Source organism: Boleophthalmus pectinirostris, unplaced genomic scaffold, assembly GCF_026225935.1.
Source record: "Boleophthalmus pectinirostris isolate CB_2022bp ecotype Guang Dong unplaced genomic scaffold, ASM2622593v1 HiC_scaffold_17, whole genome shotgun sequence".
NCBI classification, from domain to species: Eukaryota; Metazoa; Chordata; class Actinopteri; order Gobiiformes; family Gobiidae; genus Boleophthalmus; species Boleophthalmus pectinirostris.
In genome coordinates, this window is record NW_026571115.1 from 7,902,180 (window position 1) to 7,929,847 (window position 27,668).

The following is a 27,668-nucleotide window of genomic DNA, read 5'->3' on the forward strand; positions in this document are numbered from 1 at the left end:
TGCAACATTGTAATTTTCCAATTGCAGGCCACAGTCTAAAAGGTGCATTGCAATTTAATTTAAAAATGTTTGTACCCTCATTTTAGGTGTAAATTAATGGCAGTTAATGGAAGAGTTTTAGCTTTGAACTCATTTGAAAAGGTGACACATCCCTCAGTCAGTTTGGTCTGCACCCGGGATTGCCCCATTGTAAGATAAATGAAGATTCACTTCTATAGATTATCCATAGATGTGTGGATCGGGGATCATTTAAAATATTAGAATATCATTTTCTGTTTGTCTCTGAGAATTTAGGAAGTTCAATGAAATGGCATTGCATTTTATTGTTGTCTTTGGCAAGGCACTTTTTGTATGGTTGGCTTCACAGAACAATAATATACTTAAAGTGTATGCAACATAATCGCCACCCTATCATTCTAATCATTCATCAATCATGTAGGTGACGTGTTTATTTAAATTAAATGGAAAAAAATGCGACACCCACCGGATTAATAGAGAGACTACAGCAATCATCCGTGGGTTTCTACCATGGGGAAGTATTGGATTTCACTCCAAAAGAAAGTTCGTCCAGCCTTTGGTCAAACTTAAAGCTCGCCCCGTTTGTTTTTGTTTTGCGAGAAATTCCCATGTAAGTCACGTATACAGAATAAATACGAACTGAACGCACGAGCTAAACTATGTAAAGCGGATGCCTCAAAACACAAATAAGATATTATTTTATAAAACGTGGGGCGATCCACGTGCCTAACCCATAGAGTCTAGACTGTATATATACAGTTATTATACAGTACTTGCACAGTCTATGGCCTGACCGGACTAATTTACCTTAATGTGCAGTCATGTCACTATCAAAATTATGCCCAAAGCACAGGAATATTGAACCAAAACCAAAGTCTCTCACGTGACTTCATAATGCAGAAGCTATTTTACATCTCCTGCGGATATTCAATTTTAGAAACCTACATAACCAACATTTGCGTGCCCTTGTGGCCCATCACCAGCAGTGGGCGCCTGAGAATCACCGTTGTCCTTACATGGTCCTTACCTGTCAGCTGGTGCAGATATATAAATCATCAGCCATGCCTCCTCCATTAGCATTAGCCGCTCCATACTGTTTACACATCTGCGTTAACTCCGAGCACCCTTGAGCCTGATCCAAAAACATGTTTACGGGTTATCAACACAATGAACAACCCGAGGAACCTGTGGCATCGGAGAGGGAGTTGACTTTTTCGTGTAACTCCCGCTGCCTTGCTCCATTTCAGACTTGAAATGGAAGCTTTTTGTGAAGAACTGCAGCTAAAGCTAAAGTAGCGGTGAGTAGCATAACAACATTCGCTCGCTTGATGTCAAAACGCTAGCTAGCCCTCGTGTGCTAATCTGCTGCAGTGTGATCGATGACATTTTCTACCAAATTAAGCCATAATTCAATTAATTTACAGTATTTGCACAATATTTAAGTATATATCTTTCATAATTTGTCATTTATTTTTGCGCTTAATCTTTAGCTATCTGAAACTTAACAAAAGGTACAAAGTGTACCGTGCAATATAAGCTTAAATCGTAGCCATGACAAGGTTGCTGGTGACATATGTTTCAGTTCTGTCTTTTGCTCGCAACATCAAATTATTTGTGAACGACAGCAAACTGACAAAACTTAGTAATTGTTACGTGTTTGCCGCAGTGGAGACTCCCTGCTGCTGCAACGCAAGAGAGGTCAGCACAAAATTGCAATACGTCACGCATTGTGCAGCATTTTTGGCTGTATAATTGCATAATAATATAAATGTATTTAACAATTGTTTTATAATAATTTCTGAAGCTTGAAATAATTGCTTCACTTGTATTAAATTTCTAGTTGGTCAGTAACAAAACATGTACTGGTATTGAGAAAGTAGGATGCCTAACCCAAATAATTTCTCCTAATTTTACTTCCTGTGCGGTTTAATGTTAATTGTTATTAGTCTGTATTGTATAATAGTATATGCTATATACTATATACTATATACTATACTTTAATAACAGATAACTCACTTTTGAATATCTGAAGCCTATTTGCATTTTTGTTATCATGCAAACTGAATAATTTACGGTTACAGTCAGTTTCCATTGCAATGCGTTATGGATTTTTTTTTTCAAATTCTATTCATTTTTAAAACTTAACATTCATGTCTATTTGGGGTTAAAAGGACCATGATCTTTTTCTGAAGTAGTCATCTGTTTTTGAGGGCATCTTACTGCTTGAGCAGCTTGAAGAAGCCATGGACTTAGTAAATGCTCTAATTCAGGACAGGTTTAGTGACCTTTTCAAGAACAAATATTGTATTATTTGAACAACATGTGTATATTTAGTTTATTTTATATATGCTGTGAAATTGAGATGACAATTATTGACAAAAATATTTAATATAAACCAAAGAAAAGTTTATTCAGATTGTATATGGTTTGAAGCAGGGTTCAGACTTTAGAGGAAGAAATTTGGTAGTTTGGTAATTGGCAATGATTGTAAGTCTGTATGTTCTTTAGCAGACATTTTATCCGTTTTAATTAGACAAAAAGGAAAAAAAATAATAACTGTGGTCGGTCAGTCTGAGGAACAAAAAATAATTGCTGTCTGGCTTCACCCACAGGTTCTACATATTTAGCAGTTTAAAATAGTGGTGCTTTCATCAATGTCCCAAATGATTTATGAATTTATTTAAACATCATTAACAACCAGCCCTATTTCTTTTTCTCCCTCCCTCAATTCAAATGTTTATCAGTACCCATGTGTACCCAGCCCTGGTTTAGGAGAATATGCCTCTGGTGTGTGCGATTGGACTTATGCACTTTACAGATAAGCTAATGTAACACAGTTTACACAACTCCGCCTTTCCCTCCATCAGTTTTCACATATGCACATCAAACAGCCTCATCACTGCAGCTTTCACTTATAATTACATGGGTGAATTAACAGCTTTTGAACTATGTCATTAGTATATTATTCTATACACTTGTTTTAAGGTGACACTGGTGCTGGTCTAAAGTTACTAACAAAGCCTTAAGTGTGTTAGGTCAGAAGTGACACGATCTAGTCTAACCCTTCCCTTTAATGACAGAGCTGGAGAGAGAGATCCCCTGAGTGATGTCACGTTTTTGCAGGTGTCGAGGTTGCCAGGTTGCAGGAAGAAGGATGTATTTGATGTGATGTGTTTTTGTCGCCAGTTTGGAGGAGGCTAGCAGGATTAATTGTTGTACGAAGGTGACACAAAACTGCTTAAACTACATAACTGGAGTGTTCACGATTTGCTTGTCTCCATGGAGATGTTATTGCTTTTAACTGAAATGTTCCACAGTATGGCCGTAAACCTTCATGGAGAGAAGCAAGTGACCAAATTAGGCCAATTTACAAGCACGTCAGATCTGTAGAAAGACTGGACGCTTTGCCCAGAGATGGAACAACAATTCAGATTTTTCCCATGTGTGATGTTTTTGTGGTGTTTCTCATGTTGCCAGGTTGGTGCTAGTGTGAGTTGTTGATGTGTAGTTGTCTGGTTGGGATGTGAGTAGTGCAGGTTATATTTTATGTAAGAAGTGAGTCAGGTGACACCCTAAACCTCATCTTTACCGACAGATGCATTGCAGAGAGGAACCTGAATGATGTAATGTTTTGACATGTTGCCAGTTTAGGTGATTTAGTTTAAGCAGATAGGAGGGTGTTGTTGCTTTTTTGTGTTGCAGAATGATGCTGTGTTGTTATTGTTGTCAGGTTGGAGGTGACTAGTGCAGTTTATATTTTATGTAAGAAGTGCCACCATAAACTGCAGGCCAGAAAGGAACCTAAATGATGTGATGTTTTGGTAGTTTTTTGACATGTTGCCAGGTTGATGGTAGTTTAAGTAAACAGGAGGATGATGTTCTTGTTTTGTTGGGGTTGCCAGGTTGGAGGCGGTGGGAGAGGCTGGAGGAGAAGGTTGAACAGAAGGAAACATCAGGCAGAAGATGGTAAAGATGGCAGACCGCTCGGCTCCACCTGCAGCTCCCATCTCCCCAGTGCAGCAGATGCTGGCCTCTGGCACTGGAGCCCTCCTCACCTCCATCATGGGTAAGATCGTTTTAGAATTTTCTACAGACCAATTTAACTGGAAACAGGTTCCGATTAAAATGATGATAATAGAATAAATAAAGTGCAGTTTAGTCTTGTTTATTCATTATGTTTGCAGTAGTTTAGGCAGTGGGCAGATTACCAAAATATGGATAATAATGTGAATGTTGTTCTGAAGACATGCAATTCTGAATAAGTGTATTGTTTATAGTAAAAATGCTGTAAAAAAGAGTTGATAAAAAATGAAAATGGAAGAAACCTTATATTTTAAGCCTCCAAGTAAGAATACATAGTGAGTTTGCTGCACTTTAAGTCAAGTTTACTTTATTTGTCTGATACTTGAACCTCAGCTAAAAGATTTAAAGACATGTTTTAGCACATTTCTTACTGGGATTATCCTGCTTTGTGTCAGTGTATAAAGTAGGCTATATTATATATATTATTGTGTATTGCAGTATACGGCTCTCTTTGGCTATATATATCGTACTTCAAAATTTGTAATCTATAATGTTGTTCAGTAACACTTTTCTTTGTGTTTTGTTTGTCAGTCACACCGCTGGACGTTGTGAAGATCCGCCTTCAGGCCCAGCAGACACCCTTCCACAAAGGTAAACAACATTTAGTTTTTGCTGCTGTCTGTGTTTGACCTAACCTCTAACAAAAGCTCCATTTGTGCCTCTTCAAAGCTGCCATTAAGAATCACTTTTATCAAATGTTATGCTAGTTGGTCAGCTACTATATTGTGTAAAACGTATTGAGTTTCTGGAGGTTTTTTATAATCAAAAAATAATTATAGTTGTGTTTTATTGCATTTGCACGTTTCAATAACCTCCAGCACTCAGATCCTCTTCTAGAAAAGGTTATAGTTTAAAATGGCTCCATAAACTGTTCACACACTCTCTCGAGACTAATTTGGATTTGAATTTCTGAGAACAAAGTGCCTGCCTTTCACTTCTGCTTTTCACGCACGTTACCAGTCTAAACTTTCTAGCAGGCCAGTCACAATAATTTCTATATTGATTTATTATATATGACAGATGGAACAATCGTTTTTGGGGGTCAGTATTAATCTCAAGTAATTTCTTTGTACTTTTGGTTCATATCTTTGCAATTTTTGTGTGTAATATAAGATTTTAGACTGGTACTGTACTTCTAGTATATCAGCATGAATACTAAAGATTACTTAAATGTACAAAACTAGCTTTAAAGACCAAGATTATGCTTAAAAATGACCCCTAATAGCAAGTCTTTATGCTTTTTTATTTTTGATCTCACCCATGGACTAGACATATCTCAAATATAACACTCTCTCCCTTCCCCCAGCGTCAAACCAAAACCACATGGACTGTCTTAAAACATACATGAACGTGTGGCTGTACAGTTTTTCTCAATATGTAGGTCAAAAGTTCAAGAGGGAGTTCTGTTTCTACATGTGTGTAGAAACATGCGCCACAAAGACTTTATTGTTGTCTCACCTTCGTTATCAACACTGGCCTCAGTCACAGGTCTGTTATGATAAGAAATTTGAAGCATAAAAATTAAAACAATATAACAATAAACTGTAATATTTAACCTAATTTATTCCACTGACACAGTAACAACTAGAAAAGCACTCAGAGAGCGCAGACCTCCACCAAGGACTACCCCCATTTTTTATATAAATTGCGATAAAATCAGTCTTGTGGATCAGATCCGGATCAGCCTTTGGAATATGAAAGAGGATCCCATTGTCCATCCCTGAGTCAAATTTCATGGGGTTTGGTCAATAATTAACCGAGATATAGAGAAACAAAATTTTTGGCCCCATTTACCACAATGTTAACTAAAATTTCAAAGTGATCCAGAATCCAGGATTTCTTCCGGATCACCCCCAAAATGAAATCAGTTCTTCCTTTTCACATTTCCAACAAATCCTGAAAATTTCATCAAAATCGGTCCATAACTTTTTGAGTTATGTTGCTAACAGACAAACAAACAAACAAACAGACAAACAAACACACAAACAGTCAAACGCCGGCAAAAACATAACCTCCTTCGCGAAGGTAATAATGCAAGATAAACCCAGCAAAAATAAATTTTATATTACAAAATGAAGCAATAATTATCCATAGAAGTTACTTATTCAACCCTCTACAACTCAAATGTTGTCATAGTACAACTTAATTAATTAAAATCTCTCCAATATTGCAAAAAAATAAAATAAAAAAATGTACACACGATAAATAAATCAAATAAAGGAACATCTTGAGTTGTGCAGTAATGGTTTCCTTTTTTATTTTTTGATTCAGTTTGACATCTTGTAGCTAAATTTTCTATTTAAAGGTGAACTATAAAAGTTTTCTGTTGGTGAATCCATTACCTGCGTGTCACCGTGGAGATAGATAAGTTTAATGCTATGCTGTGGAACATGCATGGCCAAATAATATCATCTCCATGAAAATTGGTTATGGTCAAGTACTCATTTATAGTTGCCTTGTGATTTTAATTGATCTTCTGGGGAGACATATTTGCATTTATGGGCAAAATAATGGGGATTATGCAATGACTGGACTGTGCAATATTATGGGCTGTGCAATGATGAGAACTGTGCAATGAATGGAGTGTGTAATATTTTATTGTTTGGCACCCTGTCACCCCGGCCCTTTGGAACAACAGATGGAAATTAACCTTAGGCTACAATCTGGTGTGTTTACATTCATGCTTTGTCATGTTTGTCCCTTAACATGCTCTGTCACAATCAAATGAAAAAAAAAAAAAAGCAGGTGACACAAAAGTTGCATAGTAAACCTTTATCATAGGTCCTCATCATATTCTACAGCTATAAAATGCATTATACTAATATTATAGCTTTACTGACACTGCTGTGTGCTGTTTGCTTTGTCTCAGCTTCAGCCTCAGACTCCGCCGCGTGGGGCCGAGTCCTTCGTCCGTCCAAGTGTGAGTATCTGAAAACATAAAATAAACAAAACAAAATGGCTGCTTCACTTTGCCTTTGCCTCTGTGTGAAACTAACTCAAGATTTAGTCCAGATATTTTACTATATTTAGTCCAGTGTAGAGGTGGGAAAGATATAATTTGCCACCCTTTTTTGCTACTTATTTTGAATTTATCAGCGTATTTATTATAGTGTATTGACTGCACATTTAACAACTTGGAGCGGCGCCTCATTGTTTGATGCTTACTTAAAAACAATATACACATTAAATTTTGTCAACACAGCTCTCATCCCTCGTCCATTGATTACCAAACAAGAAAGCAATGTGATTTGGTTGTATAATCAGATTTATTATAACTAAGCAATCATGGAAATAATAAATGTAATAATAAATGCTATCTTGACTATAAAATGGACTCTCATTCTGCACTGGAATCAAAGAGCTGATATCACATAGAGACGGCTCTAATTAAATCAAAATAACGCAAGAAGATTATTAAGGCTGTGCAATATTCAGCCATTGTTGTTTATGTTACGTAATGTTTAAAGCCATTTTATTTGTTTTTAATGAGACAAAATCAAAAATTTAAAAAAGAAGATGATCTGTTTTATCGTGTCTTTTAGTCTGGTTGACAAAAATATCGAAAATCAGATATGAATCGATACTCATTTAAACAGGTATCGATACTAAAAATGAATTGCGTAACTGGATAACATTTGATTTCATCTTGTGTTTTATCAGGACTAGGGTAAGATTACATGATATAGTAAAGATATACAGTTATTTTGTGTTGAGAGGCTTTTACAATTATTTTAAAGTTTTTAAAGGATACATTTTGTGATTTGAATTCTAAAATATTGTATTGTTCTATAATATTGTAAATTTATCTTTAGTGTTTAGTTGATACGTTTAACAAGTGATGGATGAAGTACTTAGACTTGTTACATAAGTAAAACTACAAATGCAGCTGCAAAGGGTTACTCAAGTAAAAGTATCACATAAAAAAAAAATCTACGTAAATAAAAGTATTAAAGTACCTGTTTAAAAATGTACTTAGTAAAGAGAAAAAAGCTAAAGTATTTTTTTTAAGAAAAATTTTAAGTTGAAATGTAGTGGTTATGATAAAGAATTAAGCTGATTTTAAGTGATTCAATTTATTTCTAAATTTTTCAAGGCATTTTTTTAATAGACCTGTTCGTTTTACTCAGAGTTGGGACGTTAACTCAAATTAAATACACTAACAATAATACAATAGAATAGAATATATTGTACTTTTACTTTTGTACTTTGTTACCCTTCACCACTGCACTTAACCTTTATTTGGTTGAAACAAAATGGAAATTTGAATCTTGTAGGTTTAATAAAAATGGGTGCACAATGAGTCAAACTACAGGTACCAAATTTTTCTATTTTAGGAGATTCACGTCTGTATTGTGTCTAGAATAGAGAGAAAAGGGTAAATATTTAGTAGAACTGCCCTGGTGTTATCTAACAGCTCAGACTCTTCAGGTCATTGATCTTATTTTAGTCATGTTTTCTGGCGCCGAAATCCCAGTCCCTTGAAATCTCTTGGTGTCCTGTCCCTGAACTGTACAGTAAACACAACAACTCCAAACTGAAAAACATTTGCTTTTTCGAGTAACACGTTAAGAGGAGCATGGACTAAACCAGAACTGGACCCAGAATGAACCCAGATTAAACCTGGACTAGACTAAGACCAAACACTAAACCATGGACTGAGCCTGGTTTGACCAGTTTTGTTGTTTTGTTTTTGTTTTTTGGTTTGGTCCAGTTCTAGTCCTGATTTATTCCTGTCTAGCCCAGATTTAGTTTCAGGTTTAGTCCCAATTTTAATGTGGATAAATTAAATCAGAACTGGACTAGAACTAAACCAAGACTAGATTAGGACAGGACTAGGAGTTGGACTAAGACTAAACCAGGACTAGACTAGTACTGGACCAGGACTTGACCAGCAATAAATCAGGTTCAAACAAAGTCTAGCCCAGGACTTAGACCAGGATTTCAACCGGGGACTTCAACCGGGGACTTCAAACAACAATTAGACTAGCGATTAGACCAGGACTTGGACCAAGGACTAGAGAGAGGACATAAACCAGGGACTAAAACCAGGATTTTAAACCTATGACTATGCCTAAAAGTAACCCTTTATTCCCCTTGTCTCTCACAGGGAAGTGCTTCTTGTATTGTAATGGACTCATGGATCACATCTACGTTTGTCAAAATGGATCCCACTGCAGTAGCTGGTACAAGACACCCACCCACTTCAGTGGGACCCTGGTCAGTCAATATTATAGAAAATAATGTAATCAATAACTTTTGTGCAACTGCTCGATATTATATTGTTGTTCTATTCTTTGCTTATAGGACGCATTTGTCAAAATCGCCCGTTACGAAGGACTCAGGTCTCTGTGGAGTGGGCTGCCTCCAACTCTGTAAGTGTTAAATGGATAAAATGGGGCACAAGCAAGAGGCTAGACAGGAGGAAGTGAGAGAAAGAAAACATTTACCAAACAAATTTTATCTCCTAAGTTGAGTTGTTGGTGGGAAAAAAGCAAACGGAAGGATCTGAGTAAGTCTGACGTTTGAAGTTTGAGCAAGTTCAAATTGTGTTTACTAGACAAGTGGATCAGACAAGCTCCAAAACAGCAGCTGTTGTTGGTTTTTCCTTATCTGAAGTGGTCCTCTATCTAAAGAGCTGTAGACCTGCTTTAGTTCTGGTTTAGTCTAGATTTAGTTCTAGCTTTGACCTGGTTTAGTACTGAGTTAGTTCTGGTTCAGTCCCTTGTTAAATCCAGGGTTTGACCCGGTTTAGTCCTTGGTTCTGATTTATTCCTGGCCCTGGGTATACCTGGGTTAATCCTTCGGTTAGTCCTAAACTTGATACAGGTACAGTCTTGGATTTCACCTGATTGTCCTGAGTTAGTACTGTTTAATTGCTGCTTTAGACCTCGTTTTTTTACGTTTTTTGGTTGTACTTGGTTTAGTCCTGGGTTAGTTCTGATTTATTTGTGGCCCTGGGCATACATGGTCTAGACCTGGTTTAGTCCTGGTTTAGTCCTTGAATAGACCTTGGTTATTTCTGTGTTAGACCTTGTTTAGTCCTGATTAAGTGCACTTTTTGTGGGCTGCTCCCGGCCTGTATAAACATTGTCCCACACTGTTATTGTAATTCACTTTAGCCTGGTTCCATTTTAACCCTCCTCATCTTCTTCTCTTGTTCCTGCGTCTCAGAGTCATGGCTGTTCCTGCAACTGTCATCTACTTCACCTGTTACGATCAGCTCAGAGACTTTCTGCGCTTTGGTCTGGGCTTTCAGGGCAGCTACGTCCCCCTGGTGGCCGGGGCGCTTGCCAGACGTAAGGGGAAACACTTTAATATATATTTTAAAAATAAAAATAAAAAAATAAACATGATACAGTTGTAAATAGCATATTATCTCTCATTATTAAATATTAGTTGTAGATTAATGAACTGTATAGGTAAAAATTGCAAAAGAAATGGAAAGTAAGAGTGAATATGTTTTGACAAGCTTTGCCAAGTTGCCAAGACATTTTTCAGTTTTCTTCAGCAAAAATAAATTTCAAATGTATGTTTCAAGTTTATTATGTAAGGAAATAAATAAGAAAAAACAATAAACAATAAATAATAGCAGTATATAGAAAAGTAACAGAAAAGGAAAGCTGTCAATTGGACAAAAGTATCAGTGAATACTAGTATTCTAGTTTCATTACTCATCCAAGTAACTTCTTCAGTTATATTTAGGGGGGAAAAAAGTTAAAGTTTCAAGCTATTATGTAAGAATTCATACAGTTTTTCAATTTTTCAATTTTTGACATCATGAAAAAAGTAATCTTGCATGTACTGGGCTGTGCAACACTGTAGATTTTTATTAACTGGAATGAACTAGTTATGGTAAACAGTCCGTACTCATGTTACATATTATAATAGGATATAAAAGGACTTTGTTTTATTGGTTTGGCGTGAATTACCACACCAGACAAGACATGCCCAGTACAGGCAGTCACCATTTGGTATAAGAAAGCAATACTTGTGTTATTGTGTCTCCTCTAGTGGGCTCTGTCTCTGTGATCAGCCAAAACTGAACCAAGACTAAACTAATGCAAGACCATGACTAGACTATGGATTCAGTAGACCGGGAACTAGACTAAGGACGAGACCAAGGACTAGACCAGGGAACTATTTAGTAAAAGAAACTTAATTCTTATGTTATTACATTGTGTCTCCTGTAGTTGGCGCTGTGTCTGTGATCAGCCCTCTGGAGCTGGTGCGCACTAAGCTTCAGTCTCGGCGGCTCTCATACACAGAGCTCAGAGTTTGCATCCGCTCTGCGCTGGCTCAGGACGGACTGCTGTCTCTGTGGAGAGGCTGGGGCCCCACAGTGCTGCGGGATGTGCCATTCTCAGGTAACAACGCCACACAGGGCTATACCTGGCAACAGAGCATTTCCTAGAATCAGCTGACCTCACATGGCTCCACCTCACATCACCCCTGGTGACAAGAGAGTGGCTAGCCTGCTCCGGAAAGTTCCTTTTCTCTTTGTTACCCTGCTTGTGAATGTTTGAATCTGATCAAAGCATCAGCAGAACAAGCCGAAAAATCTAACTTTTCTTACATCCAGTTGAGAGAAAGCACTGATACCTTCCCTGCCCACAAATGCACAAAGAGCTTCCCTTTGACAAAACATGTTTGTTTTGTTTCGTTTGGGCGTAGGGTTAATAATATTCTCAAGTATGGCATAAAACGTATCTATCTCAATGAAGAATGTACCAAAACAATTTTATGTAATTTGTACTTTATATACTATTTATCATAAATTTTCTCCATAAAGTTCCACCATATACACTTATATAGGAATAGGAATAATGGGCCAAACTGACCAACCGACTGCCTGGAAGCAATGTTTGTTAATGATCTATAACAGTGAATGTGAAGTACAGAGGAATGCACAGTTGTGAATGGAAAAGTCAATATGAGGAAAAAGATCTGGCCCTATCTGAAATTCAATAAAAAAGTGAGTCATTGCACTGTTTTGTGGTGATGGACTTTTGCCTGAGTTCAGTTGCTTGAAGTAGTTTCAGTATATATTTTTGGGGTATTTTCTGTTGCAGTATATTGTAATTAAACATTTGGTATCTTAACAGGCCTACAGAGAAATTATATTAAAGGCATTGTACCAGATTTTTACAGTCTTCCCTAAAGACATTCCCCTAAAAATGATGTTATTAAATAGTTTGCAGTTGTCGAAAGGTATTCCTCACCTAATGCATTCCAAGCAACTTAATTATTCACCATGATGAGTTTCTAAACACTTTTCCATACTCTGAGAGACCAGAGCAAAGTTTGGCCACAACAGTAAATCTGACAAGAACAAGCTCGCTAACGTGCACTTCTTGATTACTGGACAATAAAATGCTTTAAATAGATGCAGATAGGAGACAGTGGACTTATTTTTGACCTCAAGAGCTGCTATTTTGCTCAGATACATGGAAAGTTAAATCCTGGTTCCTACATGTGTATACTTCATGTATGAAAGAGAAAGTGGGAGGGCAGGAGGGAGAGACGGGGCTGAGAAAGAGGGAAATGACAGTGTCTGAGTTTGTACCTGTGTAATATTTTTTATACTATTTGATTTTCTTGACAAATTCACTTTATGTATTGCTTTTTCTACTATAATCCCACTGCTTTTTAGTGAAATCTGAACAGTTAGAAGCCCTTCTGGGAACTGGTGTTGCGAATTAACTATAAACACTGTGATACCAGCATCAGATTACTGGAATTGTTAATCTGTGTTTGCTTTGTATCTGTCTCTATTCAAATGAACAATAAATAAATAAATCTGATACAGGTCCTCCAAATAATTGTGTAACATTTCTGTGGCCTAGGCTTTTTTGCTAGATCGCCCAGCCTTAATTTACTACAGGAATTGGCACACACACAAACTACTGTTATCTAAGTACTTATGTAACTGACAGTCATAGTCCATTGCACCTTTGCTCTATTAACATGTCCCTGTCTCTTGCAGCTCTGTACTGGTTTAACTATGAACTGGTGAAGGCTGAGCTGTGTGAGAGATACAGGACTCCTCCAAACTTCTCCATCAGCTTCACTTCAGGGGCCATCTCTGGAGCGGTCAGTAACTGTCCAGTCCAAGAAAACAGTTTGTTTATGTGCATTTTTATACCAAATTTTCTCATGACAAAACAAAACATGACAAACAGTCCATCACCTGCTTGTCTCCATGGACATTGTTTTTCCAGAAATTTTCCAGACAGTTATTTAAGCTTGTCTGTCTCCATGGAGATGAGCAGATGACACAACAAGGCTTGAATATACTACATATGTCCTATGAACCTGTATCCTCCTTCAAACTTAATAGAATTCTTGTGGTTTTCAGATTGCCGCCATTTTGACACTGCCGTTTGACGTGGTGAAAACTCGCCGACAGATTCAGCTTGGGGAGATGGACTCACTGGGAGGTCTGTTCATTTTATAATTGTGTTATGTCACATTATTAATGATAAATTAACATATTGATAAAAATTTTGTTTTCCTGTAGTTTTTCCAAAGAAAACCTCATCCACATGGCAAATTATGAAGGAAATTCAAACCAATTTGGGATACAGAGGCCTTTTTGCTGGTTTGTTACTGTCAAGTTATTTAACTGTCAGCTAGAGTCCCAATGTAAAGTCATTGTTAAGTTTGTGTGTTTTTAACCAAGAGGTCTCCAGCCACTCCTCTGTTAGTAAAAGTAATTGGTTTGTTTATTTTCAAGTTAAATCGTTCTGATTAAAAGTTCTTGTACATCATCATTAAAAAAATTGTAATAGCCATAATGATTTATTCAAAACAAAACAAAAACAAATACATAAAAATATGTACTAGGAAAGGAGATGATTTCTTTGCCATATTTAAACTTCTAGAATAAAGTGTTGTATAATATGTATAAGTATGTATGTATAAGTAGTCTACTATTAGTTGATACAAACTAAAATTAAAATTTTGTGATGTATTCATACTTTCTCAATTCTCACCTTATTACAGGTCAGTATTGTAACTTGCTATATTGTTTGTTTTTTTCAGGTTTCATGCCGAGGGTGATCAAAGTTGCCCCGGCCTGCGCGGTAATGATCAGCACTTACGAGTTTGGAAAAGCCTTTTTCCAAAAAATGAACTTGGATCAAACTCGCCTGGTAACCTGAAGCTACTGTCTCCCTGTATGTGAGACCTTAGCTATTTAACCACCAAAAAAATCCTTCAAAAACTTCCTCTTTTAAAGGACCTTGAAAGAATTTTAAGAACTCTTGAGTTTTTTGGAGTTGATGAAATGGACGAAGGATCATGAATTTCACTGGTCACCAATTGAGACTGCTACTAAAGGCAAAAACTGACCAAACTTGAGCACAAATCGTCAATTGAAATAATATGACAAAACACACTTTGACAATGAACTTCTTGTGCTCTTCGCTTAAAGTTTTGGAAGTATTGAAGCTATTGTTTGCCTGGCAATGTATTGTTACCCAATGGACTTGAATCTGCAGGTTTGGACTTCTTCAGTGAGCCACCAATATGGGAAAGGTTTTCATTTTTATACTTTTAGATGTCATTTACTTGAATATGACACGAGGATCTACTTAAGCTGGATTGAAATGACTGCAGGAAAAAAAAAAGATATTCATGTCGATTCATAACATGGGTTAAACCAGTGGTTCTCAAACTATAAAGTGCCACCTCAGGAAATGTTTTGTTTTTACTGTAGCATGTTTATTTAAAATTCCTAAAAACATGTACATAAGCGCGGAACCAAGATGAAGATTTTGTTGTGTCCTTATTTGGACTTTATTAAGTGAAGTCAGTCAAACCAGTTGGATGTTCCTTAAGGCTGCATCCACACTTGTACTTGTTTGAGCCCAGTTTATTTCTGAAATAGACTTGGTTTGGTCCAGTTCAAGTCCTGGTTTAGTCCTGGTTTAGTCCAGATCTAGTCTAGGTTCCAGTTTAGTACAATTTCTTGCAGTTTGTTAAGTGTCAATGCACCCTAAAAATTGTTCAAAAAAGCCAGGGTTGTTTACTGATGTCCATCCAATCGTTAATCTGAGAATTCAGGGTTTCTTAATACTGCACTGACCCAAGTATAGCCTCATTTATGGCAATGTTTGTTTAGAGCTTACAAAGTACTTTAAAGGACAATGTAAGCCTTAAGAATGCTTTTAGATGGACAATTTGGACATCAGTAGCCTTAAAACAAGAACATGTAATCGTAAAAATAGCTGATAATATAGATGGATACTAAACTAGAACTAAATATGGACTGATTTTGGACTTGGACCTGTTTTCAAGTAATGCAAGAGCTAGAATCAAAACTGGGCTAAGACCTGGACTCCTGGGCGCTATGGGAAGAGGTTTCAGTACTACCGTTTGAGAACCACTGGAGGTTATTCATAATATTATAATGCCTTTTTTCATGCATGACTACAATGATCACAATAAGAACTCAAGCTAAATTCAACCTGGGCATAAACTTGCATTGTCAAACATTAAATCAAAGACAAGGCTTCGTGCATGCTATGAAGGTGGGTCAATAGACATCATAGCGTTTCATAAGAGTCACTTGCTATACTAGTAGTTATTCAAGGGGAAAAAGCCATTTTAAACAACGCACAATGCATAGAGAATGGGAAATATATTTTGTTTAATTGTATATTTGGTCTATATCCACTTCATGTAAATTATTCACAAATCAAAGCTAGTTATTGCTACACTGGATCATAACACATTGCCTTATTAATGGTCTGTTCATCAATGTGCCAATAAAAGGAGGCATGAAATAAGTTGTTATTTTTTTCAGTCTTGGAGCTATACTTGGGTGAAACTGCGACATTTGGTGTTAAAAGGGCAAATTACAAGGCTATGCAATGTGAAGTTTGGAAATGTCAGTAAAAACATAAAAGATAAGCACAGGGTTGAGTGGTAAGAGACAAAAAAATTTAACTTTCTCTGCGTTGGTTTCTAAAATCTGTCAAATTATTTTTAAAGATATAGGTACATTCATAACAGTTAAAAGAGGACTGAAACAAGGCATAAAAAGTACTATTAACAGACACTTCATTAATCCAGGAGGAAATTCAAGTTTTGCTACAGCGAACTGTTGCAGTTGATGTTGCTGCAACATTTCCACTGCATGTCTTGCCTTTGTGTCTCAATCAAAGGTTTCCGTGCAGGGAAGGTCAACAGATCTGAGTCAGGGCAGTTTGAGGAGAGCCAAAAGTGCCCCTCCTTATTGTCTTGGAGAATCACAGCAGTGTTCAGGGGGAACTAGATGAACACAACAGGAAAAAGCCTCTTACTCCACTCTGGTGTTTCGGTTGGTGATGAAATGGTCCATTCCATGAAGTGTTTCCTCTGGAAGATCTTCTGCCTTATTTGTTGCCACAGAATATGTGGCAAAAATACCATATTATGTTTTTTTTACACCATATTATAGCAACTCAACTGTCCATAGCTAGCTCCTTCAATAGCTCCCTAGCTATCCTCTTGCATTGTCTTTGTGGTTACTGGAAAAACAAACAGCTCCCCTTTAATGAGAAACATAATGACCGAACAATTTTCTAACAGAGAGTAGGTTTTACTTACATGGGTGCATTTACTATAACTTTAAAGACTGCAAAAACTGCAAAAGCAATTTTAGCTGTATTTTACTTCTACTTGAGTCATGCATAAAAGTGTTAGAAACGCTTCCCACTGTAAGTAAGTGACCAAAATTTATGTCGACAACATTAAATAATCTGAACATTTATGTTTCTTGAATGCTCCTTCGGATAATAAACTGTTTCTAAAATGTAGCTTATTTATCAAGTTATGTCTAGACAGGTTCTCTTAGTTACTCTTACTTTAGTAGTAGTTTTCTCCAATGTTTAATTATTATAAATACAATTTGTACAGTTAATGGCTACTTTACCCACCTCTCAGCCCTAACAGGCTCAAGGGTGTGAGATAAAAAAAAAAATAATAATAATAAAATAAAATAAAAAACCAAAACATAATTTTAAAAGAACTTACGATGTAAGATTGGGCTGTCTGAATCTGTTTTATAACTTTGATCTCCTCACTTGGTTAAACAGAGACATCTAGTGTTTTTATCTGATACTGCAGCCTCCAAGTCACGCCACCATAACTCTCGCGATAAGTCCGTTTGTATATATAGTTCTGTCGCCCTCTGTCAGGCCTCTTTCAAATCGGACTGGAGACAAAATGGTGAGTACGCCTCTCTTACCCAGTGCATCTGTCCCTCCAATCCACCAATCATCCCAGGCATCTGACACACTCAACTTATATACATGATCTTGAACGCTTTATTCTTAGTATAACTTATGTTACATCTCGTATTTTGAGGCAAATACGTTGTAAATGCTATAATGAATGAGATCTGTGCCTACACGCCGGCTATCACGGCCTAAAATGGCTGCTGAGCTATATTTTAAGAGTCTGTTGAATTAAAGCCGCTTTTCTGATGTCTGCTAATTGTTTCGACTCGTAGGATAATGCAGTTGATATGATTTTACTGTAGAAATGTGAATTTAAAGTTGTCAAGTAGCTGGTAGCATGCTAACGCGATGACATTAGCCGCTAATGCTAAAAAGCGCTTCAACATAGCAAACACGTGACATGTCTTAATTGACATATTTAATAGTTTTACAGCGGGCTATTGGTTTACAGTAATGTCTCCTCTTCACAGTCCCACCGTAAGTTTTCGGCGCCCCGCCACGGATCCCTGGGCTTCCTGCCCCGCAAGAGGAGCAGGCGCCACCGCGGAAAGGCTAAGAGCTTCCCCAAAGATGACTCCAGCAAACCCGTGCACCTTACCGCTTTCCTGGGCTACAAGGCCGGCATGACCCACATCGTGCGTGAGGTCGACAGGCCTGGTTCCAGTGAGTAATAAGTTCCTTTTGTTAAATGCGACTGTAAGCGCATTGTACAAAGTGTCTGCCTGTGATGAGACTCTCGACGGGCGGACAGAATGGGCCCAGGCCCCTGCTGAATGTCGAGCACTGAGCGCAGTCATGGAATCTAGTTGAATTGATTTACAAATTTAGGAATATCTGATGGTTTTAAATCATTTTCTGGAGCTTGCTTCCTAACAAACATTATTAGTCAAAATTTCAGCTATATATTACTTTGAAAACTAGACTGACCTGCAGTTTAATGTAGTGTTGTAGAGTTTTACGTGATGTGCACTCAGACTAAATTGATATCCTTGATACTTGAGCTGTGCAGATGGTAATTCTGATTCTCTTTGACTTGCAGAGGTGAACAAGAAGGAGGTTGTGGAGGCTGTGACGATCGTGGAGACCCCACCCATGGTCGTGGTGGGAGTCGTGGGTTACGTGAACACCCCCAGAGGTCTGCGCACCTTCAAGACCATCTTCGCTGAGCACATCAGTGATGAGTGCAAGCGCCGCTTCTACCAGAACTGGTGAGTATAGAGTAAAATGGGTCCATGTTAAATGGGCTATTGTTGGAGCAGTTAGTTGCCCAGTTTTTCTGAGCGAGTCTAACAGCGGTGGCCCCTGTGGCAGCTCCTCTCAGGTGTCCCAGACCCTGATGAGCTCCGCGCTCCTCTGGCCGGTGGAAAGTGCTTCTTAGAAACCGAGCCATGAGCGGAAACTTGTGCTGATGTAGCCCCTCTGTCCTGTGGAGAGGGGCAAGCGGCGCTGCACTGAGCCCTTCCTCTGGTCTCTGACTATGAAGGACCTGTGCCAAACTGTGCTTTTGTCCCGCTGTGGAACAGGTACAAGTCTAAGAAGAAGGCCTTCACTAAATACTGCAAGAAATGGCAGGATGATGATGGCAAGAAGCAGCTGGAGAAGGACTTTGCCGCAATGAAGAAGTACTGTCAGGTGATCCGCATCATCGCCCACACACAGGTGAGTTTGTGCATTTTACTGCAGTCACTTTAGTTATGTGGGGTTGAGAGTTCTGTTTGTCTGTGATGAGACCATGGAAATCTGCGTCAGGCATGGCGCCCGAGAACCATGAGGATAATTTCCATGCTGCCTTCCTTCTGAGACTACAGAGCAACTATTCATCAGTACTGGTTCCTTCAGCTCTTGATAAAAGATTTCACAAAACAAATGGGGGCAGCAATTAATGATGTGAATACAATTTGTAAGATAGTATTAGCCGCCTGCTGCTGCAGTTTGTCAAATTAAATATTCTCGTCTGTATTGTCCCTGTACTAATTAGTCATTCAATAGTCTAATGATATAACTAACTTGCCCTCCCCCTGTGTTTTCAGATGCGCCTGCTGCCCCTGAAGCAGAAGAAGGCTCACCTGATGGAGGTGCAGCTGAACGGAGGCTCCATCGCAGACAAAGTGGACTGGGCCCGTGAAAAGCTGGAGCAGGCCATCCCCATCAGCAACGTGTTTGTGCAGGACGAGATGATCGACGTGATCGGAGTCACCAAGGGACACGGATACAAGGGTAAGCATTGAACTGGCTCTATGGTTCATTTTGAAGACTGGCTTTCTAGTTATTAAAATTGCCTGTTGATAACCCAGAACTGTTCTACATGTGTGTCAATTATTTTAAAAACCTTGTTTTTATAATGCTGATCAAATGGGGGAACAAATATTGCACATTTGGAACGGAGATTGTTTAAAAAAAAAAACACACATACCCTAGCTGTGGACTTTGCTCAACTATTGCTCTAATTTTTCCAGGTGTGACCAGCCGTTGGCACACAAAGAAGCTGCCCCGTAAGACTCATCGTGGTCTGCGTAAAGTTGCCTGTATCGGTGCCTGGCATCCGGCTCGTGTGGCCTTCTCTGTGGCCCGCGCCGGTCAGAAGGGCTACCACCACCGCACTGAGATCAACAAGAAGGTAACCTTAGACTTCACTGCTTGCAATGTTAATCTCTAGTCGTAGGAGCTTAGATGCTAGTTCTTGATTTATATTTTGACATGTCTGCCTATGATGAGACTCTCGACGGGCGGACAGAATGGGTTCAGGCCCCTGCTGAATGTCGAGCACTAAGTGCAGCTCGCTCTTTAGTGCAGCTCGATTCATTTTTTTTTCTTCCCCCTCTGAAAAGCTGAAAGTTTAGCAAAAATCCATTTGGTCTTTACTTCAGATCTACATCTAATGCATATCGTGTCTATAATTTGAATGCAATTGGTGGAACTCTGGAGATAATAAAATTGACTCGCCATTAACCGTTTGGTCCACATGAGTGTATTTTCCTCAAGTGGTTTTAAACTAGTTTTGCCAGTGCCTCATAATTGAAGTGTTTTTTTGTATTCAATTATTGTCTTTTAGATCTACAAGATTGGTCAGGGCTACCACCAGAAGGATGGTAAACTGGTGAAGAACAACGCCTCCACTGAGTACGATCTGTCCAACAAGAGCATCAACCCCCTGGTCAGTCCTGATTTAGACCAAAAGTGTTATGTCTGACTCCATGTCTGAAACGAGGCTGTAGCTCACTTCTGTATTTTTTTATTTAAGGGTGGATTTGTTCACTACGGAGAAGTGAGGAACGACTTTGTGATGATCAAGGGCTGTGTGGTTGGAACCAAGAAGAGGGTGCTCACTCTGCGCAAGGTACAAGGACTCAGCTGTACATGCATATTTTTCTGTGGAGGTTTGGGTTAATGAACAGATGTAAATGTAGCAAATTATCTTAGCACTTTCTATTCAAAGTAGCCATAAGTTTTAAAAATATATCTATGCTATTGAACTGGATAAAATCTGTATCTAAATCAGGCTTGCAGAGCTTTGTAGGAACTCCCTCAGTGTTCTTGAAGACTAAACCAGGACTGCTCATCAATTGCACACTGTCCGCAACAGTGCTGCACCGTGCAAGATCATGAGTATTATACTTGAAGGCATGCGTAGAAGTATTAGAAATTTTTAATTGGCTAAATATCCATTATGGACAGAAGTGTAGATTTGGCATTTGACTTTGTACAACACACTAAAATGATTTTCCTTCTTTCTCAGTCTCTGCTGGTCCAGTCCAGCCGTCGTGCTCTGGAGAAGATCGACCTCAAGTTCATCGACACCACATCCAAATTCGGACACGGGCGCTTCCAGACCGTGGAGGAGAAAAAGGCGTTCATGGTGAGAGTCAGACCAAACTATGCAATGTTACTGTATCCTTAAGTCATATTCACGATATTCAACTAAAAGCAGATTGTCTACAATCAAAGCCTCCAATATTAAGTTAAACCAAATTATAAGTTATAGGAAGTGTACCAAATGGATATAATATAGCTAAATCAAGCTTGACACTGAGTTAAATCGTTTTAAATTATAGTAAGACAATTAAAAAAAATATACTTTGCTTGAACGGAATTCATTTTCTCAAAGACAGATGGCTCAAGTCTTACATTGCACTGTTCGTAACCTGGTTCAGATTTAGTGTGAACTTTGGGTTCCATTCCAGTGCCACATTGAGCTCCAGTGAGGCAGGGGAGTAGTGTATGCATGTGCTGCTCCCTGTTCACTCTCTGGGAACAGGCATTTCAACAAGTATCATGCTAAAATGTTTAACCATGGAGTTTAACGAAGTGAATTAATTGCATAATCACTGGAGATTTGACCCAAAGTGTGGCAAGAAAACATTGTGCAAATTCTTATTAATGGAGAGTTTATTCATATTTGTTTTTTTTTTGTTTTTTTATTTTAAAAGCTGAAGGTGGTTTGGTTTTGTTTTTAAAGGTATGTCTTATGAATTATTGCACTTTTTCTGAACTGCCCATCCTTTTTGTGTACAGGGACCACTCAAGAAGGACCGCATTGCCAAGGAGGAGACTGCATAAAGTCCTTTTGTATCTCTGCTTCATCCGCTGTCACCATCTGGAAAATGTGTATGCAGAGTTTGTTTAATAAAAAACAGAAAATATTTTGGCTTTCATCCTTTTTGTTATAAAAAAAAAAATTCCCCTGCATTTCACTTGTAATTACAGGCCATAGATCTAAAATGTTTTGCAAATAGTTTATACGGTTTCAGAAACTGGAATATTGTCCCATTTTAAAGATGTATACTGGGTCACTGTCATAGCCGTCCTTAAACCTTCCCACAAAAGGCTATAGTGAGCTCTACACTGCGTCTCAATTCTTTCCTTCTTGATTCCTTGATCCTCCATTTTTCATCTGTCAATCAAATGTGTCATTAAAGGTTGGTTGGAGGATTTTTTTTGTTTCAAATTGTCAATGATAGCATTATAGAGATGCAGTAGCCTTGTAATTATGATGACCAAAAAAAGAATAAAAATTCATCAACTCTGGACGTGGTGGGGCTAAACATTTGCCAATAGATAACGACACTGCCTCGTTATCTGTTAGCTGACAGGCTGTCAATCAATCTCCCTACGTTTCTAGCGTAACTGACTTGCCTGCGCGCTGCCGTTACGTAGTTTACGTACGCCTGTCACGCAGTCCACAGACGCAAGCTGCACAGACGCTGTTTACTCTACCAACTCAACAGTTCTTAGCGGCTTTTTTTGACCTATATCTTCCTCACAGTTCGCACAAAGTTTGTTCCAATGGCGACAAGAATCCAGGAGCAGTTAGCCGCAAAAGAAAGTCAGTTTTTGAGATTGCTGAAAGACGACGACAAGGGGAAAAGCAGCGAAGCCAAACTAAGGTGATTCTTGAAGATTCATTCCAGCGATGGCGTGACTGAAGCAGACGCAGGGTCTAAAGACTGACGCATTGGTCGCCAAATTACTCCTGGACAGGTCACTTCTGCTTATTATGAAAACATACTTTATTTCCAAGAGCTAGACAAACGTTTTTCAGGACACGAAAGCGATATCCTATGTCTGAAAACGTAATTTTCAAGGCAAAGAAAGAGTCCGCTTGCTGCTGCGTGTTGTAGCTAGTTCATTCGCACTGAATCTCCGCGCACTCTTCTCTGCACCCCTTTCCTGCTCCTCTCCCCGCTGCCCGATCCGCTCTTCCCCCTGCTCCTCACTTCTCCGGGCACGGAATCTCCGCGCACCGCTCCCCTCTCCTCTCTCCTCTCTCCTCTCCCTGCTCCGCTCTTCTCCCTGCTCCTCACTTCTCGTCCGCGCACGAAATGTCCGCGCACCCCCTCCCCCCGCTCCTCACTTCTCCGTCTTGCCTAACCAACACTGTAGTTAGTTGTTTACAAGTCATGTGCAGCTCACCGGCTGTAAACAAACCTGTTTCTGGCGTAAGGAGGAGGAGGGAGGAGGGGTTTCTACGTAGGGAGCTGTAGGGGAGGGGGGTGGTTTCACGCATGCGCAACATTTGAAAAAGGACAAACAGTCGCTGGATTTCTCGTTCCTTGGAAAATCCTCTATACAACCTTTAAGTGGTGTCCTGGAGAAAACATGAGAGAAGCTTCAGGAGGCAGACATCAGAGGAAAATCTAACTTTATTGGTCTCAGGAGTTTCTTTTCTCCTGTCTCTTCTGGGAGGGATTTTCTCACCTATTTCCTCCAAAATCAAGAAGGAATTTGCTTCAGCATAATATGAATTTCCATTATGGATATTTCATGGCAAAGAAATGCAGAGAATTTTGGTGTTTCTCCCCCATCTGCAATTAAGACTTAATATTCTAAATTCCTAAAATGACCAACTAACTGCCTTTTGAATCTAGATAATCTTTCTTCTCAATGCCTTAGTGTTTGACTCTGACTTTAAAGATGTATTAAAACATAAGAATTAGAAATTTAAAGTGACATGTAAACAGAAACGAGGGTAGACCTCAAAGTAAGAATGAGTGTTTTATAGGTATTTAAAAACACCTGGAAACTTGGTAACTGAATACATGTAGCCAGAAAATGTATTCCGAAAGCTAATTGTGAGTACCTGTATTCTGGTATTTTTTCATTTGGCTTCTGTTCAGATTTGTTTTCTGAAAATCAAGGGAATACGTTACAGTACTTGATAACACAACTTAGGCTTCAAACTGCGCAGAATCAAAGAGGACAAAATGGACAATACTGCTCTTAGCATTTGCATGTGTGTGTTATTTCCTTCTCCAATTAGAAAAAGGAAAGGCAAAAGCAACAAGCGAGTTTTTAATGTTAAGTTGCATCTTAACACTAATTGAAATGCAACTGTGTGTGAAAGTATTTTAAGCATTCAGAATGAAGTATTCATGCATCAGAATAAGTTAAAATACAGTGGTGGAAAGTTACAAAGTAAAAGTAGTATTGTACATAAGTAAAAAATGTATGTACCTGTACTTAAGTTGATTTTAAAGTGGGTACTTTTTAATCCAAAAACATTTATTTTGTCATTTATGTACATTAATTTCTTAACTGATACTTTTTACTTTTACCGCAGTACATTTGAGAGCAGGTACTTTTACTCCTACATTTCTGAACCGGACTGAAAAGTAAAAGCACATTTTTGTAGTTTAAGCAAATTACAATAAACCAAAGTAAAAATAGCTGGAAAAAGAAATCATTTCAGTAGTTTCTGCTGAACAACATTCAGTATAAATCTGTATCAAAATCACTACATTTTAAAATCTTTATTACATCTCAACCTCTACTTTAACTTTTTACTCTTTAAGTACATTTTGAAACAGGTACTTCAGTACTTTTACTTAAAGGTTGTATAGAGGATTTTCCAAGGAACGAGAAATCCAGCGACTGTTTGTCCTTTTTCAAATGTTGCGCATGCGTGAAACCACCCCCCTCCCCTACAGCTCCCTACGTAGAAACGCCTCCTCCCACCTCCTCTTTACGCCAGAAACAGGTTTGTTTACAGCCGGTGCGCTGCACATGACTTGTAAACAACTAACTACAGTGTTAGTTAGGCAAGGCGGAGAAGTGAGGAGCGGGGGGAGTAAACAGCGTCTGTGCGTCTTGCGTCTGTGGACTGCGTGACAGGCGTACGTGACAGGTGTACGTAAACCACGTAACATCAGCGCTCAGGCAAGTCAGTTACGCTAGAAACGTAGGGAGTTTGATTGACAGCCTGTCAGCTAACAGATAACGAGGCAGTGTCGTTATCTATTGGCAAATGTTTAGCCCCACCACGTCCAGAGTTGATGAATTTTTATTCTCTTTTTTTTGGTCATCATAATTACAAGGCTACTGCACCTCTATAATGCTATCATTGACAATTTGAAACAAAAAAAATCCTCCATACAACCTTTAAAGGAGCATTGTGTAACTTTTCTAGGAAAATTCCTGTCAAAAGCTTTTCTTAGTAGAGATGTTATTGCTTTGTCTGGAATGGTTCAAAGTATGGTATTAAATCTTTCTCTTCTTTAGAGACCAAACCAGGCCAAGTTACAGGTCAGATCTGTGGAGAGGCGACCCCTGCTCACAGTCAGAATACCTGTTTTTCTAAGTAATTTTGAGCTGTAACACCATCTGTAAATGAATAAATGTAAGGAAGAGCTGTATAACATCATACTGTGGAACATTCCAGGCAGACTTTTTTTTTTCCCATGTGATACTTTTACTTGAGTGTTTTTTTTCTTTTGCTCCAGCATCTGTACTTTAACTTAAGTAACAAAACTGAGTACTTCTTCAGCCACTGGTTAAATACATTTTAATGCAAATATACGGTATTCCTCCCTGCCCTGTAATTAAATATTGAAAGATTAATTTAATTTGACATATTAGAATATATAACTGTAACATCAAGTGCTAGAAAAGTTCCACAGTGCAGCTTTAACATACCTTCTGAATCGTCACGTCTCCTCTTTGTGAATGGACTTTTCAAAAACTCCCAACAACGCAACATCTTAAACACCTTTGCGTTTAAATATTCAGCCTCTTCTGCAAAAACTTGGATTTTCTATGAGGATTCCAAGGCCCTGTTTAAAGCACGTACCTTATTAACCTATAGTCCAGGGACAGTTTGAAGGACAGCCATTCTCCACAAAGCTGCGTTTCAAGAATTATTCTGGACCAAAGCAGTTTTACAGTCATTCTGAATGCTCCAGGGGGCTGTTATGTGAAGGGCCAGCATAATAAAACCCAGTGGGGGAAGGGACAGGTAGATTTCTCACTTACATTTTAATTACTCAAGTGCTGGTCCAGGCTTAACCCGTGGTATCCATTTAAATAGTCCTTAAAATGTGCTGAGTGCCGACGTTTTAAATCACAAAAGGTAAAATACAGGATGTAACCTTTCATCGGAGGTGGGTAGAGTAGCCAAAATAGTAGCTTTAGTTTAAAATAGTGGTTGAAGAGATTAATATTAAGAGGGTGCACTGTGTAATGTTTTGGTTGGGGGGGTCTGTCAGTTGCTTTTTTTTATGTCATTGCTCTGCCCGGAATATTCCACAGTATGACATTAAACAGCTCAACCTTACAGTTACTGATTACAAATTGTTTTAGAACTCAGATTTACCTTTTAAAAACTCTCATTTTGACTATGGGTTGCTAACTTGGTCTGGTTTTGTTTCCATGAAGATAGAAAGATTTATTACCGTACTGTGAAACATTCCAGACAAAGCAATAACATGAAGAAAAGCATTTAATGGACCCTCCGCTAGAAAAGTTACACAGTGCACCTTTAAGGAACCTACTACTCGAGCAACAGTCAGTATTTTTTGTAATTTAAGTTAAAGGAACTGTAAAGGAATGGTATGTAGACAAATAAATATGAACCTGTGTTGCCAGAGCCTTAACCTGCAGATAAAGGACACATACAAGTTTTTCTCATTCTCAGGATATGGATAGGCCTCAAGTGAAAGCACAGAACCTCCAGAATTTCCTCACTGAGCTCCAGAGGCTGCACTAGCATTGACTCAAGATTGTCTGTAGGTGCTGGGGTTTAAATGGTGAGGATTCAAATCAGAGAGAGTTGCATTTTAGGTTTAAAACAGTTGGGTTACAGCATTGAACCTGGCAAAGCAAATAAGAGACCCATGTAAGGCTCGTTGTGCTTTCTGATTGGATAATCACAGTGAGAACCAAAACACCAGTGACCACAGAGTTCAGTGTTTGTGTGATTAAGAATAAATCAGCATTACAATTGTCATCTGCAAGAACTATAGTGATTATGTGATTATTGTCTACCTTGTATCTATTAATTTGTCATGTTAAAATTTTGAATCTTTAGTTGTTGTTGTTGTTGTTGTTTTCATAGCTTTCAAACATGTAGGAAAAAACTTTTAAAATAGGCTATGGTAAAGTGTTGATATTTCCACTGCTAACTGGTAGAGGGCGCTGTTCTACCATAGTACTGATAAACCATGGTTCAGTGCCCCAGATTGCCTCTAACTGCCCGATGTCCTCTCTCTGTCCTGGGTCACAGTGAAGGGAAGGGTCCTGGAGGTGATGCCTTCATGGTCCTGTACATCTGCTCCTACTGCCCCTGAACGCACCGCCTCACCTCATCAGCTCAGCCCTCTGTCATCTGCCCACAGCTTCTATAGGGAGAGGGTGAGTTACATTTAGATTATATTCTACTTATAAAAGAGTTAAAACATGAAAGAGTGTAGTTTATTTTATAGTATATGTACAACTGTAATTATCACCATTTTTATTTGAGTACAATTTTAACTCTTGCATTTTAATCATTAAATTATATTACACAAAATTGACTCTTGTGAGCTTTAAGACATGTTATAATGTTGTTACCTGATCAAAAACAGACCTGGAATT

The 27,668-nt window shown here is 38.4% G+C and overlaps 2 protein-coding genes and 2 non-coding genes across 5 annotated transcripts; all 4 read left to right on the plus strand.

Moving 5' to 3' along the window:
• The first annotated feature begins 1,101 nt into the window (after positions 1-1,101).
• slc25a39 (solute carrier family 25 member 39) lies at positions 1,102-15,890 on the plus strand. Of its 2 annotated transcripts, XM_020933154.2 has the most exons (12): positions 1,103-1,316; positions 3,921-4,084; positions 4,633-4,692; positions 6,971-7,021; positions 9,209-9,318; positions 9,406-9,473; positions 10,273-10,397; positions 11,292-11,465; positions 13,085-13,191; positions 13,457-13,538; positions 13,619-13,699; positions 14,143-15,890. In XM_020933154.2, the coding sequence occupies exons 2-12, from the start codon at positions 3,982-3,984 to the stop codon at positions 14,259-14,261; spliced, it is 1,080 nt and encodes a 359-aa protein (XP_020788813.2). In that variant the 5' UTR covers positions 1,103-1,316; positions 3,921-3,981; the 3' UTR covers positions 14,262-15,890. The 2 variants fall into 2 exon arrangements, with proteins under 2 accessions (XP_020788814.2, XP_020788813.2); XM_020933155.2 differs by lacking the exon at positions 6,971-7,021 and having other exon boundaries at positions 1,102-1,316.
• Positions 15,891-17,224: 1,334 nt separating this feature from the next.
• On the plus strand, positions 17,225-21,964 carry rpl3 (ribosomal protein L3). The gene is made up of 10 exons (XM_020933099.2): positions 17,225-17,313; positions 17,795-17,987; positions 18,364-18,532; positions 18,848-18,983; positions 19,355-19,541; positions 19,781-19,941; positions 20,377-20,478; positions 20,566-20,661; positions 21,061-21,180; positions 21,837-21,964. Exons 1-10 carry the CDS (start codon positions 17,311-17,313, stop codon positions 21,879-21,881), a joined length of 1,212 nt encoding a protein of 403 aa, XP_020788758.1. The 5' UTR covers positions 17,225-17,310; the 3' UTR covers positions 21,882-21,964.
• LOC129408791 (small nucleolar RNA U83B) lies at positions 19,038-19,130 on the plus strand. Its single transcript, XR_008632113.1, has one exon. It is a non-coding gene; the product is annotated as a small nucleolar RNA U83B (small nucleolar RNA).
• On the plus strand, positions 21,451-21,581 carry LOC129408788 (small nucleolar RNA SNORA54). The gene has a single exon (XR_008632110.1). It is a non-coding gene; the product is annotated as a small nucleolar RNA SNORA54 (small nucleolar RNA).
• Positions 21,965-27,668: the final 5,704 nt, after the last annotated feature.